This window comes from Bremia lactucae, linkage group LG16, assembly GCF_004359215.1.
Source record: "Bremia lactucae strain SF5 linkage group LG16, whole genome shotgun sequence".
In the NCBI taxonomy this organism is placed as follows: domain Eukaryota; phylum Oomycota; class Peronosporomycetes; order Peronosporales; family Peronosporaceae; genus Bremia; species Bremia lactucae.
In genome coordinates, this window is record NC_090625.1 from 879,081 (window position 1) to 895,489 (window position 16,409).

At 47.3% G+C, this 16,409-nt stretch overlaps 1 protein-coding gene across 1 annotated transcript; it reads left to right on the forward strand.

Annotated features, from left to right (window-relative positions):
- The first annotated feature begins 13,159 nt into the window (after positions 1-13,159).
- CCR75_009780 (uncharacterized protein) lies at positions 13,160-16,409 on the forward strand. Its single transcript, XM_067967818.1, has 3 exons — positions 13,160-13,811; positions 13,876-15,681; positions 15,755-16,409. The coding sequence occupies exons 2-3, from the start codon at positions 15,278-15,280 to the stop codon at positions 16,389-16,391; spliced, it is 1,041 nt and encodes a 346-aa protein (XP_067819364.1). The 5' UTR covers positions 13,160-13,811; positions 13,876-15,277; the 3' UTR covers positions 16,392-16,409.

Below are 16,409 nucleotides of genomic sequence, written 5' to 3' on the forward strand. Positions count from 1 at the left end.
TAGTAAGTATAAAATTTAGGATAGGCGATGCCTTAAGGAGTGAGCCAAAGTATCGATTAGTAAAACCAAATTTTAATTCAGTCGTAATTTACTCTCATTCCTTACAAGTGGTAGCACTTGTTAGTCTTCCGCTCGCTTCTTCGCTGCCAGCTCGCTCGCTTCTTCGCCGTCCGCTCGCTATTTCGCCGCAAGAAGCGACGAGTTGATCGAATTTATTACGCGCAAGTACGGCAATATTTTATTGCGCGCGTTACGAAGTAAAAAGAGAACGCAATGGCTCCTCAAGTACTTGTCGTTCTAGACAGCTCATTGCGCGGACCGGCAGCACAATGGTTCTTGCTGCACCAATCAGAAATTCACTTAGTCGATTTTTTTTAGTAGTGGAAAAGGAATGCGTCTCTGCAGATCTGCAGATCTGCAACAACGTCTTCGAGACGATCTGCATCGGCTGAAACAAGCCAATTTAAAGGACTAACGGACTACATTGCGAAAATTTGACAAATTATTCGCAAGTTGAGGACATGACCGAAATAGACCAAACCATCTATAATCAACAAGGGTTGGGAACAAGAACTCAAGAAGAAGTTCAATACCGACTAGGAATCATCTGTCGGGGGCTATTACTGAAGCGCTCGACTTTGAACGCGCACTTTCGGGTGTGCATCACCACCACACCGCTACAACTCCTCGTCCTGGTCCATAAAATGTGGCCAGAGAATTAAACAATGAGCCAGAGCCGATGAAAATCGACAATGCTCGGCCATTTCATAGGTCACCTCGCGTCCATAATCGACATCCAAATAAACCAAAGTGTGCATACTGCAAAAAACTGGGGCACACGATTCAGCAATTTTACAAGCGTAGGTACCAGCAAAATAATCGTGGCTTCGGATATCGTCGCGATCGTACAAACGTCAACTATTTCGAGAATGAGTCAGTTGAAGAAGAAACCATCGCGGTCGTACAAACGTCAACTATATTTCGAGAATGAGTCAGTCAAAGAAGAAACCATCGCGACTGCGTCCAATGAAGCTATCACTACACTAAGTGGAGCTGACGGGAAAGGATTTGATCGTCAAAAAGGTGATCTTGAAGATCGTGCTGTCAATATTATGCTCGATTCCGGTGCCACATGCAATGTAGTGAAGCCGGGGTTGCTGCAACGCGTCATGTATGAAGTGGCAATTCAAGTCGCTCTTTTCGACGGCACTAATTCTATCAGAAAGAAGGTTAAGAAAGGAGTCGCAAATATTCCCTTTGATGGTAATCAATTTTCTGACGTTCCCGTGATTGAGTGGCCAATGGCCAATTCCCATGATGTAATTTTGGGTAAGCCTTCGTTTACTGCGCAAGAGCCAATCATGAATTGGTCTACCCATCAAGTTTCGTTCATAAGTGGTGACATACCACATGATGAGGTTTTAAACCGGTCATCACTTCCTTTGTCGATCTTTCAAGGAAATTGAAAAAATCACAATACGAAGAAGTCTATCGTGTCGAAATTCAGCAAGTGTCAGAATCTACAGCACCTCGTGAAAAACGGTTAAATGCTTTACTCGATTCCTATAAAAATATATATTTCTTGGAAAAATTACCGAATTCGTTGCCTCCTTATCGGTCGGTTGAGTTTGAAATCAATATGCAACCCAGTGCGCCACTAAGTAATCGTCCGCCATTTCGACTGTCACAAATTAAACATTAAGCTTTACACAAGTTTGTCGATGAGAACCTTTCACGCGGTGGATCGAGCTTCAGACTCGCCTTTAGTATCATACACTTGACATTCCTAAAAAGAAACCAACAACCGGTACGAGTCTTACTCGTTTTAAATGATTTCGATCTGGAAACGCGAACATTCTGCTCCGTAAGGTGATTGACTTTTTTATGTCAACTCAAAGCCAGTCGTCCCGAAAGTACATTTGCCGCGAATCGTTGAATTACTCGATAAGATGCAAGGTATGAACTACTTCACGGTCATTAACTCAACTCAAGGGTACCATCAGATGCGTATCGATCCGGATAGCATAAATTACACTGCGTTTCGTACATTAAATGAAACATGCCAGTGGTGCGTTACTCCGATGGGCCTTGCTGGAATGCCCGGCATTTGGTCGCGCTTAATGCGTGTTCTTTTTAGAAAGTTCTCATTCGTTGTGCTATATTTGAATGACATATGCATCTTTTTCGTCTCTTATGACGAGCATCATGGTAATTTTGCTATCGTGTTCGACGTCTTACGCAAGGAAACACTCTTTGCTCACATCGGCAATCTCAAGTTTATATGTCAAGAGGTCAACTTTTTGGGATACACTGTTTCTGGCAATGGATTGCCGGTTGATATACAAAGACGGAAAAAATCGCTGAGTGGTCACTACCTACCTCGGTAAAGAAATTGCAAAGTTTTTTGGTCTGCTGGCTATAAATGCCGCTTTCTATATCAGGTTGCGCACATAGCTCTGCCGTTGAGCCATCTCGTTAAGAAATATTTTCTATGGGTCTGGAATGCAGAACAAGGGAAATCCTCTGTAAGGCTGAAGTCTGCCTTATTAGCCGCACCTGTGCTGACTTCTCCCAACTTAACACGCCCGTTTGTTCTCACTACGAATGCATCGAAGCCGTGCGTTGGTAATGTTTTATCGCAATTTGTCAATGGACATGATCACCAGTAGCGTTTTATTCAAGAAGCTTGGAATCCATGTCACTTTTGACAAGTCCATTATACAAGGATTTGATAAAAGTCAGTGATTTATTCCCTAAAACAGTTCCATGCGAGATGCTTAAGGATAGAGGCACTCGACATGAGATCGAGCTCAAATCGGGCTCGAAGTACTGTGCCATGAAGCAGTGGCCACTGCCTCGTGAACAAGTACTTGCGATCGACAAATTCTTTGCCGATCGGGTAAAAGCGGGCCACGTGAAGGAATCAACCTCCCCACATAGCTTTCCGGCCTTCTGTGTGTGAAATGCCACAGGAGGGCGGTGGATAGTGCACGCATTCAATGAACTGAATGCTGCAACGGTACCGGCTCAAATGCCGATACCTACAAATGATGTAGTCATCGATGGTATATCTAAGAGAATCATCATTCGGTCTATTAATCTGATGGATGGATTTTATCAGATCCCTATGCATGAACGGGACATCCCGTTCACAGCAGTGAGCACTCCCAGTGGATGCTCTGGGAATGAATAGTGATGCCACAGGGGCTTAATTACGCCCCTACAAAATTCAACAGATGCGTAACAAATCAGTTGAGACCGGTGCGAGAATTCGCACCTATTTATTTCGACGATGTATTCGTACATAGCCGGGCCATGGACGGAAGGCGGACGTGAAAGCTTATAAAATTCATGTTCGTCGAGTTCTCACACTTATGCGAAAGCATATGTTGTATGCAAAATCTCAAGATGTGTATATTCACTGCAAGCGGGATACCACTTCTTTGGTGCATTGTCGTAAAACACGGCGTGCGCCCTGATCCCGAAAAGATCAAGGCAATCACCGACTGGCCAGTTCCAGTCGATGTCAATGGACTTCGAAAGCTCCTTGGGCTAGCGGCGTACTTGCACAAGTACTCACGCAATTATGCGGAAATGACTGTTCATCTCTCTCGTTTCTTGAAGAAAAAGACGAGAACAGTTATGGAACGCTGATTGTCAGAGTTCCTTTGAAGGTATCAAGCAAAGCTTGATGCAATCGCCCATCTTGGCGATTGCAGATCAAGACAGACCATTTCTTGTGGTCTGTGACGCCAGCGATTTCGCAATCGGCTGCGCGTCAATGCAATCCGATACAGACGGCGCGGAGCTCTGCGTGTATTATTAATAGCGTTTGCTGCAACCAGCTGAACGCAATTACCCAGCGCATCACAAGGAACTCCTTGCCATGAAAAATGCGCTGGCTAAGTTTAGGATCTATCTCCGAGGAGATAGACCATTTATCGCATATACGGACCATGCGTCATTACGCACGCCCGTAAACAGCCCACACTTCTCGCAAAGAAAGGCGAGGTGGCTATCGTTCTTCGCGGAGTATAATTTTTCCGTAGGATGACTTGATGTCGTCGGCGATGCGTTATCACGCCAATTCGATTTTGAGCCTGCTGCGCAGTTCAACAGTAAAAATATTCCCGCTATTGCAACACTCACTTCAAGTGTTCCGTCATAAACCTTGTTTGATGACATAAAGAAAATCTACGCAGAAGATAAAGAATTTCTGCGTTTAATGGATCATGTGATGAATCCATTCAATACATATTAAGGTTTTTTTTACCGGCTTTATATCGATCGTCATCCGATCGATACACAACACGCAACGGCTTATTGTATTACACAACAGTTGCCGGCGACACTTCACGTGTCGTCGTCCCACCTCACAATGATTTGCGCTCGCGCATCTCGTATAAGTGTCATGATCCACCACTAAGTAGGCATCGTGGACGTGAGAAAACTGGTCTCACAGTAAGTCGCGACTTTTACTGGCCCCGCCAGTACCAGTGCGTGCGTACGTGCTTGCGAGGTATGTCAACGGGTGAAGCCTAGCCCTTCATCCCGTGCACCTCTCCAGCCTCTACCACTACAAGCAGAGTGTTGGCAGTCCGTATCTATGGACTTCGTCTTCGGTTTTCTCAAAGACGATCACAAAAACAATGGATCATTGTTTTTGTAGACAGATTCTGCAAGATGGTACATCCTGCTGGAAGACCAGAGTCTATCACGTATCCGGGCTGTGCCCGTTTCTTTGTCGACAGTATTCAAACTGCGCGGGTTACCCCATGAATTGGTCTCAAATGAAGATCCACAGTTTACGGCGGATTTGGGCAATCCGTGTTCCGATCTCTCGGAACACGGATGACTATGTCAACTTCTGATTATCCAGAGACAGATGGTCAGACAGAACGCGTAAAATCGCGTCCTCGAAAAGATACTTCGGGGTTACGTCCAATCGTAACCGAATTGGAGCGAATTTTTACCGATGGTCGAATTCGCCATCAATAATTCGGTGCATGCGTCTAAAACGCATACACCGTTCTTCGGGATTGGCTTACGCCATCCACGAATACCCACCCATTAGAGGGATCCTCTAGTTTAAGGGGGAGTGGACTCGCACGAGCAAAACCATTTCCGGCTCATTGTTAACACGCGCCGAAGTTAACGACGACGCGAATGATATCGATGTCGAAGCAATCGTCATCGAAAATGAGAAAGCTCTCATGGCAGTGCGCACAAAGCTTACTTGGAAAGACAAAACAACTGATTCAGCAGAGGAATTTCTGCTGGCTCTAGAATTAGTAATCCATTTCGTACAGGATTCCATTGCTAACGTAATGGACCGTCTGAAATGGAACGCAGACAAACATGGAACGCAGACAAACATGGAAGAGCAAATATTCTTTCACAAAATTTAATGACCTATACTACTATCTACAGTAAACTTACCATAAGCGTGTTGTCACTAGTTGTGGGTAGCAGTAAACTACTACTCAAGTTCATAACGCCATTCCGTGTACTGCATCGCAAGGGGCAATGCATACACAATAGAATTGGTCGGCTCCGCCCGTACCATCAGTACCCGGTTTCTTCCGATGACGGATCTGACCACCATTTTCAAGAATCCCTTAAAGATTCTTGTGGTCACGAACCAGATTTTCATGTCGGGTCCGAAGATCCTCAAAAACCGCGATGAGCTGACAACAGCTCATCCCGATGACCGTGATGTTTCTGTTCGTACTCCAACATTGAGTACGCCCTCTTCGAACGGTTTTCCAGCCGTTCGATATAGTGAGCTTGCACTGTCTGCTCCAACGAGTGACGTTTACCGCGCTCGTGCTCAAGGTTCCCCTCCAATACATGGAGGTTGCGAGCGAGTTTTATCGAACTTCGACTCTATAGCCGACACACGGTTCGGATCAAATTTTTTTCTCCTCCACCACAACCATTAATGGATTCCCACGGAATATATTCTAAACCACCGTGATGTGAAGGGGTAGCGAACGAGTTATCTGGTTCGCTGGCTCGGGATTCCACCTTCGCATAATAGCTGGGAGCCTCGTTCTCAGCTGGTTGTTGACGTTGTGGGCATCCTCTGTCAGTATGACGAGACATATCCGATGGATCAGAATGTCCATCAGAAAACATGCGCCCCTGGCGCTTATTAATTGATTGCAAAACGTGAATCGCATCGCGTATCTCGATAAAGATGCGAGCCCTTCCCCAGGACGAAGAAAGTTAGGAAATATTCTTTGACTCGTCTCGTATTGTCGACACAATATGGACAGGGATCACTCCACGTGAGGCATGGAAGTCCTGCCTCACGAGACAACCGATGCAATTTATACCTTGGACCGGTTGGAGTTCGTTTCTCAAACATAACGCAAAATCGCGTTAAGTCTTTGAAGCCAGGCTTCGCGTCCGATGTCTTTGACATTTACAATGAACGCGCTCCAGGCTTGCATCAACGAGATTAACGAGATATTATCTCGGTTGTTGTTGTCACTGTACCATCGTACTTAAAAAAACGCATCGAGATACAAATCTTCTTCAGCGCGAAAGTTCTTCGTGCTGGGATCAAGGCCATGTAGCTTTGTCGCAACAAAAAAAAAATAATTATTGTGAGAATAAGTCTCTCTCACACGCTACTTACTAGCCGTTCCGAAGGCTCATATTCAGCTGCCTGACGATGATTAGGCGACTGTTCTGTTCTCCCAGAGTCGGCGATTTCGTCCGACTCGCTTTCATAGTCGACCTCCAAAGAGAGGTCGCATTCACATGGCGACTCACCACGTGCACCCGCAACATTGAAATTCGCGGGAGAAGACGATACTACGGCAGACAGAATGTCTGCCGCAAGAGACAATAATGCGTCGCCCGCGGCTGCATGAACCGCAGCCGAAGGCGCCGCACTATTCGTATACCGCATGGACTTGTTAGCCATGCGATAGAATTAAAAATGATGGTTCGACCAATCAAATAGTTTTCAATTAAGTGGTTGTATAGTGACCACTCTATTCAATAACAATCAAATTGATTGTCGTTTAGGGGAGTGGAGATGTAACGGGGTGTATCGTTACATGAATATACTTAAGGTTGTTAATTAATATATTTTCTGAAAGGTAGATAAATATTTGGAGAATATTACTTTACGTAGCAACATTCTAAAAGCTTATCCATTGGTAGATATAGACCATTATATCTCCTTTTCTCCGCGGTCCAGTCAGCACTGGACGCGCGCAAAGAGAAAGACAGATAAGACTTTAAGTGCATTTTTGCATTAGTAAATAATTAAGTTAGTATTAAATAGATAGAAACAGAAGAACCTAATTGTAACGGGCTAAAGTTGCCCTAATGTTACACAGTCCCCGTTAAGTACACTTGGTGTACTTAAGGGGATGACCAATTACTTAATTAAAGTAATTGGACCCCGCACTCGGGTGTGGTTCATATTTGTGACCAACCCTTGTGTATGTGATGCACATGGGTGCATCCACATGAGGAGAAATGACGCCTAGCGTCATCCGTAATGCGAGGATTCTAGAAAGATACGCTCGCAATATGTATTAAGTGTTATCTATAGAGATGACATTTTGGTTGGTAAAAATAGGTATTCATATTAATACGATTAAATATAAGTCAGTCTGAAAACTACTTCCTTCTAGATAAGTGCGCACGAGGAGCCGGATTACCGCTCCCGTGACGACACTTTACCAGAGTACTAAGTGTGTTGGGTGAGGTCGCTAACGCCCACCACAACTACCTCACTGCACGCAAGAGAAGCAGGTTAAACCGCTTCCTCGCTGTGCTAGGTGTGGCGAGGAGGCGGCTCGACCTGACCAAGAGACTACCAGTATGTACCAGTATAAACCCGTAATGAAGTCATAGTGTGACATCAGTAGATGACGTCAGTAGGTGACGTCACAGCTTCTAGAAGGTTCTATGAACTATGAATGGCTAGAAGTAATGATTGTCTTAGAGGTAGCAATAAGTTTGCGAACTAAGGACCTTGATATATTACTTTTCATTTTGCACTCGACCACGCAAGCCTTTGACCTTTTCTTTAGGATATGAGCCCAAGCCCCGCATTCTCTGCCCAAGACTCCGACTACGCCTTCGTCATGGACACCTCCACGCCAAGCCGCATCAAAAAGTTCGACGGAACCAACTTCCACGCATGGAAGTTCAAGATGCGGATGGTGCTCGAGGAACGTGATCTGTGGGAGGTCGTTTGTGGAGACGTGAAGATCGAGCAATGCGTGACTCCATTAGACCAAGCGACGTACAAGAGGAAGTCCCGTAAAACGATGGCGATCACCTGCCTTGCGATGGAAGACTCGCAACTGCCGTTTGTTCGCTCGGCGAGTGGTGCATTTAATGCATGGTCAATGTTGGAAGACCACTTTGAGAAGAAGAACCTTGCGAACAAGCTCTTTCTTCGTCGTCGTTTCTTCACGACCACGATGGATGAAGGTGATGATGTGCTGGAGCACATCAACAAGCTCAAGACTCTGGCGGAGCAACTCGACGCAGTGGGTGCTCCGGTCAGCGAGGACGACTTGGTTATGACGCTTCTGGGAAGTCTAAGCGAGTCGTCCCAATTCCTGATCACAGCGTTGGAATCCCGTTCCGACACGCTGACGTGGGAACTAGTGACGTCTCGGCTCCTAAATGAAGACTTAAAGCGCAAGGAACAAGGTGGCGGTGCTAAGGGAACTGCGCACGGCCAAACGTTTATGACAAGCGACAATGGTAAGCGCAAGGGACGACAGGTGCAGAAGACTGGTGCCTGTCACTACTGCGGTGGACAAGGGCATTGGATCGCCTAGTGTCCAGCGAGGATTCGCGAGACTGCGGAGCGATAGAGTCCGCAGCGAGCGAATGTCGCGCAGAGCGAAGACGACTCTGGCAGTTTTCTCTTTTCGGTTGGAGGAAGTGCCTCCAAGTCGAGTGTAGTGTGGCTAATCGACTCGGGTGCGACGCAGCACATGACGAGTTCCAAGAATTTAATTAGGAACTACAAGACAATCTTTCCAGTGGACGTACATGTCGCAGACGACGGTGTGGTTCAAGCTCTCGGGACTGGCGACATTGTGATGTCCATGCAAACTCCTCGTGGGGTCAAGAAGGGTATGATTACCGGTGTGTGGCAAAATACCAAAGTTGTCATGCAACTTGTTTTCGGTCGGTTGCTTAACCAAGGACGTTGGGGCCGTGACCTTCAAGAGCGAAGGGTGTTTCGCGGAGACAGAAGGCTTTAGTGGAAGCTCGGCGATCGTGAAGGCAAAGGACTGTTCAAGCTCTGCATGACACCAATGATGCATGAGGCCAATATGGCTCTGGCACCTTCGACTCGGTCACATCGGCCTTGGCGTTCTAGATGCCATCATCAAGAAGAACTACGGTATTGGCGTGGACATGGCGTCGGCAAAACAGCGGGAGCTGTGCGACGGGTGCTCACTCGGCAAGCAAACACGAGTAAGCTACATGAGGTCGTCACCCAATCGCGCGAAGCAAGTGCTAGAGGTTGTCCACAGCGATGTGTGTGGTCCTATGCAGACATCAACCTTTGGTGAAAAGCGCTATTTTGTCACTTTTATTGATGAAAAGTCGCACTTCTGTGTGGTGTACTTGCTGCGAAACAAGTCCGAAGTATCCGCCAAATTCGCTGACTTCGTTGCGCTTGCGGAAACTCATACGGGTAAGTGGGTGAAGACGCTCCGCAGTGACAACGGCGGCGAATACATGTCGCACGAAACGGCCAAGTTCTGCAGCAAACGTGGGATCATACAGAAGTTCACACCGCCATACACGCCTCAGCTGAACGGAGTCGCCGAACGGATGAACAGGACGCTGGTGCAGTGTGCGCGCTGCATGCTGGAACACGCCGGCTTGTCGAAGAGGTATTGGGGCGAAGCGTTGATGACTGCTACATTTTTCCGCAAACGGTGTCCGACGCGCACGATCAGCCACGACAAAAATCGCCGCACCAAGTTTGGATAGGTAAGAAACCATTGCTGCGAACCTGAAAGTGTTTGGGTGCCACGCACATGTGCATGTGCCGAAGGAGAAACGCACCAAGTTCGACGCTCGGTCGGTGCGTTGCCGTGATATTGGGTACTTAGAGCACGAGAAAGCGTATCGGTTTGAAGAATTGGAGAGCGCTCGTGCGCTGGTGAGCCGTGACGCGCAATTTATGGAAGACGTCTTCGACAGTGGGAGACGGAACTACTCTCAGAGAGAGGTCGTCATCCAAGATGAAGTTGTGACGGATCAAGAATCGTCGCAATCGGACGAACAGGCAAATGATGAAGAAGAAATTACGCGGGAGAAAGACCTCGAATCCGGCAGCAAGCGACACCAACGGACGCAGTCATTGGAGCAAGCAGTGAAGGTTCCAAGTGCCAAGCGGTCTGCGTCGCACAGGCGACACATAGGTCTCGACGAGATGTCAGCGGCAGCGCAAGAAAGCACAAGTTTTGAGGCTGCCTACGTTGTGGATTCAGTGGGAGAAATGCCAAATACGTTAAAGTCGGCGATGGAAACCAGCGACGCAGTCAAATGGAAGGAGGCGTATGAGTCGGAGTATGAGTCGCTGCGCAAGAACGACACATGGGATGTTGTGCCACTACCGAAGAGTCGGAAAGCGATCGGCTGCAGATGGATGTTTTGCGTGAAGGAGAATCAAAATGGAGAAGTGGAGCGGTTCAAGGTGCGAATGGTAGCGAAGGGATTTTCACAGAAATACGGCATCGACTATGAAGAAACGTTCGCACCGGTGGCCAAGTTCACGTCGATCCGGACAGTGCTCAGTATGGCTGTCAACCACAGTCTCAAACTACATCAGATGGATGTTAGGACAGCGTTTCTGAACGGAATTCTCGACGAAGACATCTACATGGTGCAGCCGGATGGGTATGTCGACGAAGATCATCCGAATTACGTATGCAAGCTGAAGCGGTCGCTCTATGGGCTAAAGCAGTCGCTGCGAATGTGGAACCACACCATCGACGTTTTCATGCTAGAAATGGGGTTCAAGAAGTGCGAGTCGGATCACTGCGTCTACATCAAGAGAAATGACCATGAAATGATCTCTGTGGTGCTGTACGTGGACGACCTCATCCTGGCAAGCAGTAACGAAGAGTTGTTGAAGTCGACCAAGCATGCGCTGAGTGAACGCTTTGAGATGACGGACATGGGCGAGCTGGAATACTTTCTCGGGATGGAAATTAAGAACAACCGTGACGAAGGAAAAGTGACGGTGCGGCAGACCAAGTTTCTCAAGTCCATATTAACAAGGTTCGGCATGCAAGACAGCAAGCCTGTGAAGACGCCGCAAGATCTAGAACTCAAGTTGACCAAGAGCACGTGCGAGGGTGGCTGCATCACGAAGACACAATGACAAAAGTGCCGTACCGGAGTACCGTCGGCAGCATCATGTACCTGATGGTGGCGACGCGGCCAGACCTAGCTGCTGCAGTGGGAATACTGAGCCAGTTTGCTGCCAACCCGTGCCCGACACAATGGCAAGCTCTCAAGCGTGTTATGCGGTACCTCCAAGCTACATCGACTCAAGGACTCGAGTACTCACGGCAAGACAGCTGTTGTGTGTGCGGCTACTCAGATGCAGACTGGGCCGGAGACATCGAGTCAAGAAGGAGCACAAGTGGCTACGCATTCATGATGAGTGGCGAATGTATCAGATGGAGAAGCAAGAAGCAGCGCACGGTGGCATTGTCCTCAACGGAAGCCGAGTACATGGCGTTATCGGAAGCAACCCAAGAGGCTGTATGGCTCAAGGTGTTCTTGTGTGAGCTCGGCGAGATGGCAAGCGACGATGCAATCAAGATCTACGAAGACAATCAAGGCTCTATTGCGCTGGCCAAGAACCCAGAGTTTCACAAGCGTACCAAGCATATTGACATTCGCTACCACTTCGTGCGCGAGAAGGTAGAAGAAGGCGAAGTGGTGCTGCAGTATGTTTCGACAACAGACATGCTAGCAGACATCATGACCAAGGCCATTACAGCTGTGCAGTTCGAAAATCTCCGAAACAGGCTCGGAATAGAAGCATCCAGCGGTGTCGAGTCGAGTGGGAGTGTTGGTGAGGAGGCGGCTCGACCTGACCAAGAGACTACCAGTATGTACCAGTATATCCCGGTAATGACGTCATAGGGATGACATCAGTAGATGATGTCATAGGGAAGGCGTCAGTAGATGACGTCACAGCTTCTAGAAGGTTCTATGAATTATGATTGGCTAGAAGTAATGATTGGCTTAGAGGTAGCAATAGGTTTGCGAACTAAGGACCTTAACATATTTACTTTGCATTTTGCACTCAGCCACTCAAGCCTTTGACCTTTTCTTTACTAGGGTGTGTGTCTAAGTAGAGCGTGGGCGCATTACGACGTGCTCGCCTGCACTAATTATATTAAATACAGTTATTTTAAAGGAAGTGTTTTAACGAGAGTCTTTCTTTGCACGTACTAGTGTTCGTAAAGTGACGTGAAGCACCACTCGCACTGAGGCAGTGCGAAGTGGACTTATACTGCTTCAGTATAAGTCGGCAGTGCCCCGTTACACTCGAGGTAGTATGCGAAGGCATACCAATTATTGTGTGTCAAGTGAAATGAGAGCTTAATTTTTCTCCTGATCTGCGTAAATTGCTTCCATAATAATAATATTAAAACAAATAAAGTAGGCATTGATACATTGACCTGTCTCGTACATCGCTGCCGACAAATTTGGTCATTGTAGTTCTTATGATACTTCTTCGAACCCAAGTCGAAACACACTGTTAGATAGCGTCGCCTGCAAAATCTGCGCTTCTTACAATTACTTTTATCTCTTTACACCGTCACTTATGTGCAAGTTAAGTTCAGCTGTGTGGACGCTACCGAATCTTTTTCTTCCACGTAGCATTTCAATTGAAAATCTAGCAATTATTCTTTGTTAAGCTTTAGCACGATAGAGTGGCATCATGCAAGGTACCCATCAACAATTGACGACGTCGTACCACTGACCGGCGTTTTTGCCTTTTATGAGATAGAAACTATCTTGAACTTCTAATTTTCCAAATTGCATCGCTAGCAAATCAAACAAGGATTTGGTAACAAACGTCTCACCTGTGATCTAGCACGTCGATAATGCGAACGAAAATCGATCAATATGATAGGTGAAGGTAGTAGTATGTTATCATACAAGCTGCGCGTGGTTTTACAGTTAGATGTTCCAAAGAATGTAGTGCCTTACCAGTGAGCATCCCGGCAAAAAGTGCTTGCATTTAATTTCAACAAACCATGTCATCCCCTCCATTAGACCAGTTCAGAATGCCCCGAACGTCTCACAAGGCCACACCGAATTGATCAAAACGTAGCTTGCATTGTGCCTCCGTCCCATGTCGCGTGCCGGCAGGGCAGCGGTTTTCAATACAGGCACGACTGAGACCGACCGGAGTCCATCAGAATCGACAGCGAATACGCCTACGACGACAAATCAGACATCCTCATCGGAGTCGAGGCCATCGACGCCGAATTCCTTCTCGAGAACTGATTCCCCGTCATTACCTTTAACCGCAGTTTCAACAACGACAACAGTCTCGCTCACACCCGATACCCCAAATCCTGCTACCGTCGCGGGTGTGAATGTATCATACTCTCAAACAACAGGGTCTAGCTCCAGGGACCGCTTCGATGTTGTAGCCCCCACGTCATCCACAGCGAATGCTAACGCGACGGCCACAATCGTAATTTCAGTCCAATCTCAATCCAGTGACAGCGACGCATCTTCCGGAATCATTCTTGTAGCCACCAACGACGAAGGTAATGAAAAGAACGGTTTTGAAAAAGTAGCAACAAATCTCTGACAGTCATTTCTTCAAACCAGGATTTAGCATAGGAGCTGTTGTTGGTATTGTCGCTAGTGCAATCGTTCTTGTCGTTTTGATCGCAGGACTCGCTTTCTGGCTGTATCGCCGAAAAAGACGAAACAGAACCACTCGATCGTCTTCGTTCGATGCCTCGTACTCCATTGCATCGGTGACAAGACCTCGCGTTAATTCGTTTCAATTGGATAACCACATCCTTCCGCCGGCCATCGCCGTCGACCAATTCAATAATTTCGACCGAACTGTCGACTTGGCGAGCTCCGGACCTCTTGATTCGACTTTACGTCTCGAAAGCAGTGCCATGTCGATGCCAAGTTCCAAAGTCTTTAGCAGAACTGGATCGGAATTATGGGAAGATGAAGCGATATTAGCTGCTCGGATTCCAATGGAAAAGCTAGTGGTGAAAGAATTGATTAACGAAGGAGGCCATGGAGCTGTCTATCATGGCCAGTACCACGGCAAGAGCGTAGCGATTAAAATGTTACTACCCGATAAGAAGAAAGATTTGCGACAGATTAATTATTTCTTAGCAGAGATTAAAATGATGGCCACGGTCGAGCATCCTCGAATCGTGCTGTTTATTGGCGTGGCGTGGGATGCCCTCAGCGACCTCTGTGCTGTGTCGGAATTCCTGCCCTGTGGCGACCTCTTCTCGCTGCTTCAGCGCTTTGATCGCGTGGACCATCGACCGCAGGGCTTTGACGGAGACAAAGCCAAGATCGCACAGCATGTCGCGCAAGCGCTTACGTATCTGCACTCGCTCGATCCCATCGTACTGCATCGGGATCTCAAGTCCATGAACATTATGCTGTCCGAGTCGTGGGATGCGAAACTCACGGACTTTGGCGTGTCCCGAAAATGGACGGTCGATACCATGACCGCAGGCGTTGGCACCAAGCGCTGGATGGCACCGGAAGTCATGATGGGCAAGCGCTACGACACTAGTGCCGACATCTTTTCGTTAGGCGTCGTGCTATCGGAATTGGACTCGCATCAGCCTCCGTACGCGAGCGCAATCGAATGCAAGACATCGGAATTGGGCGAAAAAGTCTCCGAAACGGCACTAATTGAAATGGTGGCGGCAGGACGCATCCGGATCAAATTCTCGCCCAATGCGCCATCATCGCTCGTGAGTCTTGGCCACGCCTGTGTGAACCTTGACCCGAGGGAACGTCCGAGCGCCAACGAAGTGCACTATCTCTTAGAAAAGATCTCGCGCAAGTACTTGGAGTATACGCTCTAGTCTATAGAATCGACATGAACCTCGACAGGAGTCGGCGTACTTTTAAACGAGTAAAACTTCGGGCCTTAGAAAAAAGGGTAAACGGTCATCAATTGTTCTTTTAAAGAGGCAAATGAGTTTTTACTGTAATTATTCTTTGCTTGTCAACCACAAGATCGATGACGACCCCTGGAGCGAAGAGCTCCGAAAGCGAGCAGCCTGCTATTCCTGGCAATACGAACGCTAGAGCAGCTGATGAACCAGGTCTTCCTCAAATTTATCCAAAACCTGTGACTGTTCTCGTAATTGGCATGGCTGGTAGCGGCAAGACGACGCTCATGCAGCGACTGACGGCGTACGGTGTCGATGCTGGGTTGCGCAATTACGTAATTAATCTCGACCCAGCAGTTCGCAAGACTGGCTATACAGCCAATGTGGATATACGTGACACGGTTGATTATAAGAAGGTCATGTCGGAGTACGGACTAGGTCCTAACGGGGCCATCATGACGTCGCTCAACCTCTTCGCTACTCGATTTGATCAAGTAGTCGATCTTTTAGCAAAACGCAGCAGCAATCTTGAGTACGTTCTAACTTCATCGCCGTATGTGCTGCGAAAGAAAGTGACTTGATAATTATTTGGTTGCTGCCACTAGTTACGCTATTGTAGACACTCCAGGACAAATCGAAGCCTTTACGTGGTCAGCATCGGGCCAGATTATCACCGAATCGCTTGCGTCCACGTTCCCGTCCATTATTGTTTACGTCGTCGATACTCCACGTACTGCCAATCCCAATACTTTTATGTCAAATATGCTGTATGCGTGCAGCATTTTGTATAAGTTAAAGTTGCCTTTTGTGGTCGTTTTCAACAAAATTGACGTTCTACGCCATGATTTTGCCATTGAGTGGATGACGGATTTTGAGGCATTCCAGACTGCACTAGACGACGTCCAGGACGACAATTATATGGGCAGCCTCTCGCGCTCGCTAAGTCTTGTTCTGGAAGAGTTTTACAACAACCTTACGTGTGTTGGCGTGTCTGCTGCCACCGGTGAAGGAATTCCTGAATTCTTTGCTGCTGTCGATCAAGCAGCGATTCAGTATGAAAAAGAATGTCTCCCAGATCTCTTGGATCGTATCAAACGCCAGCAGAGTAAAAAATACGCACATGAAGAAGCTTCCTTGTCCAGCGTGATGCAGGACATGGAAATTTCGTCCCAACGAGATGAAAATACGCCTTTTGACAGATCAGCTGATTCGAATGTTGCCGGCGAGCGCACTGATCTCTAATTATTTTATATATATGAA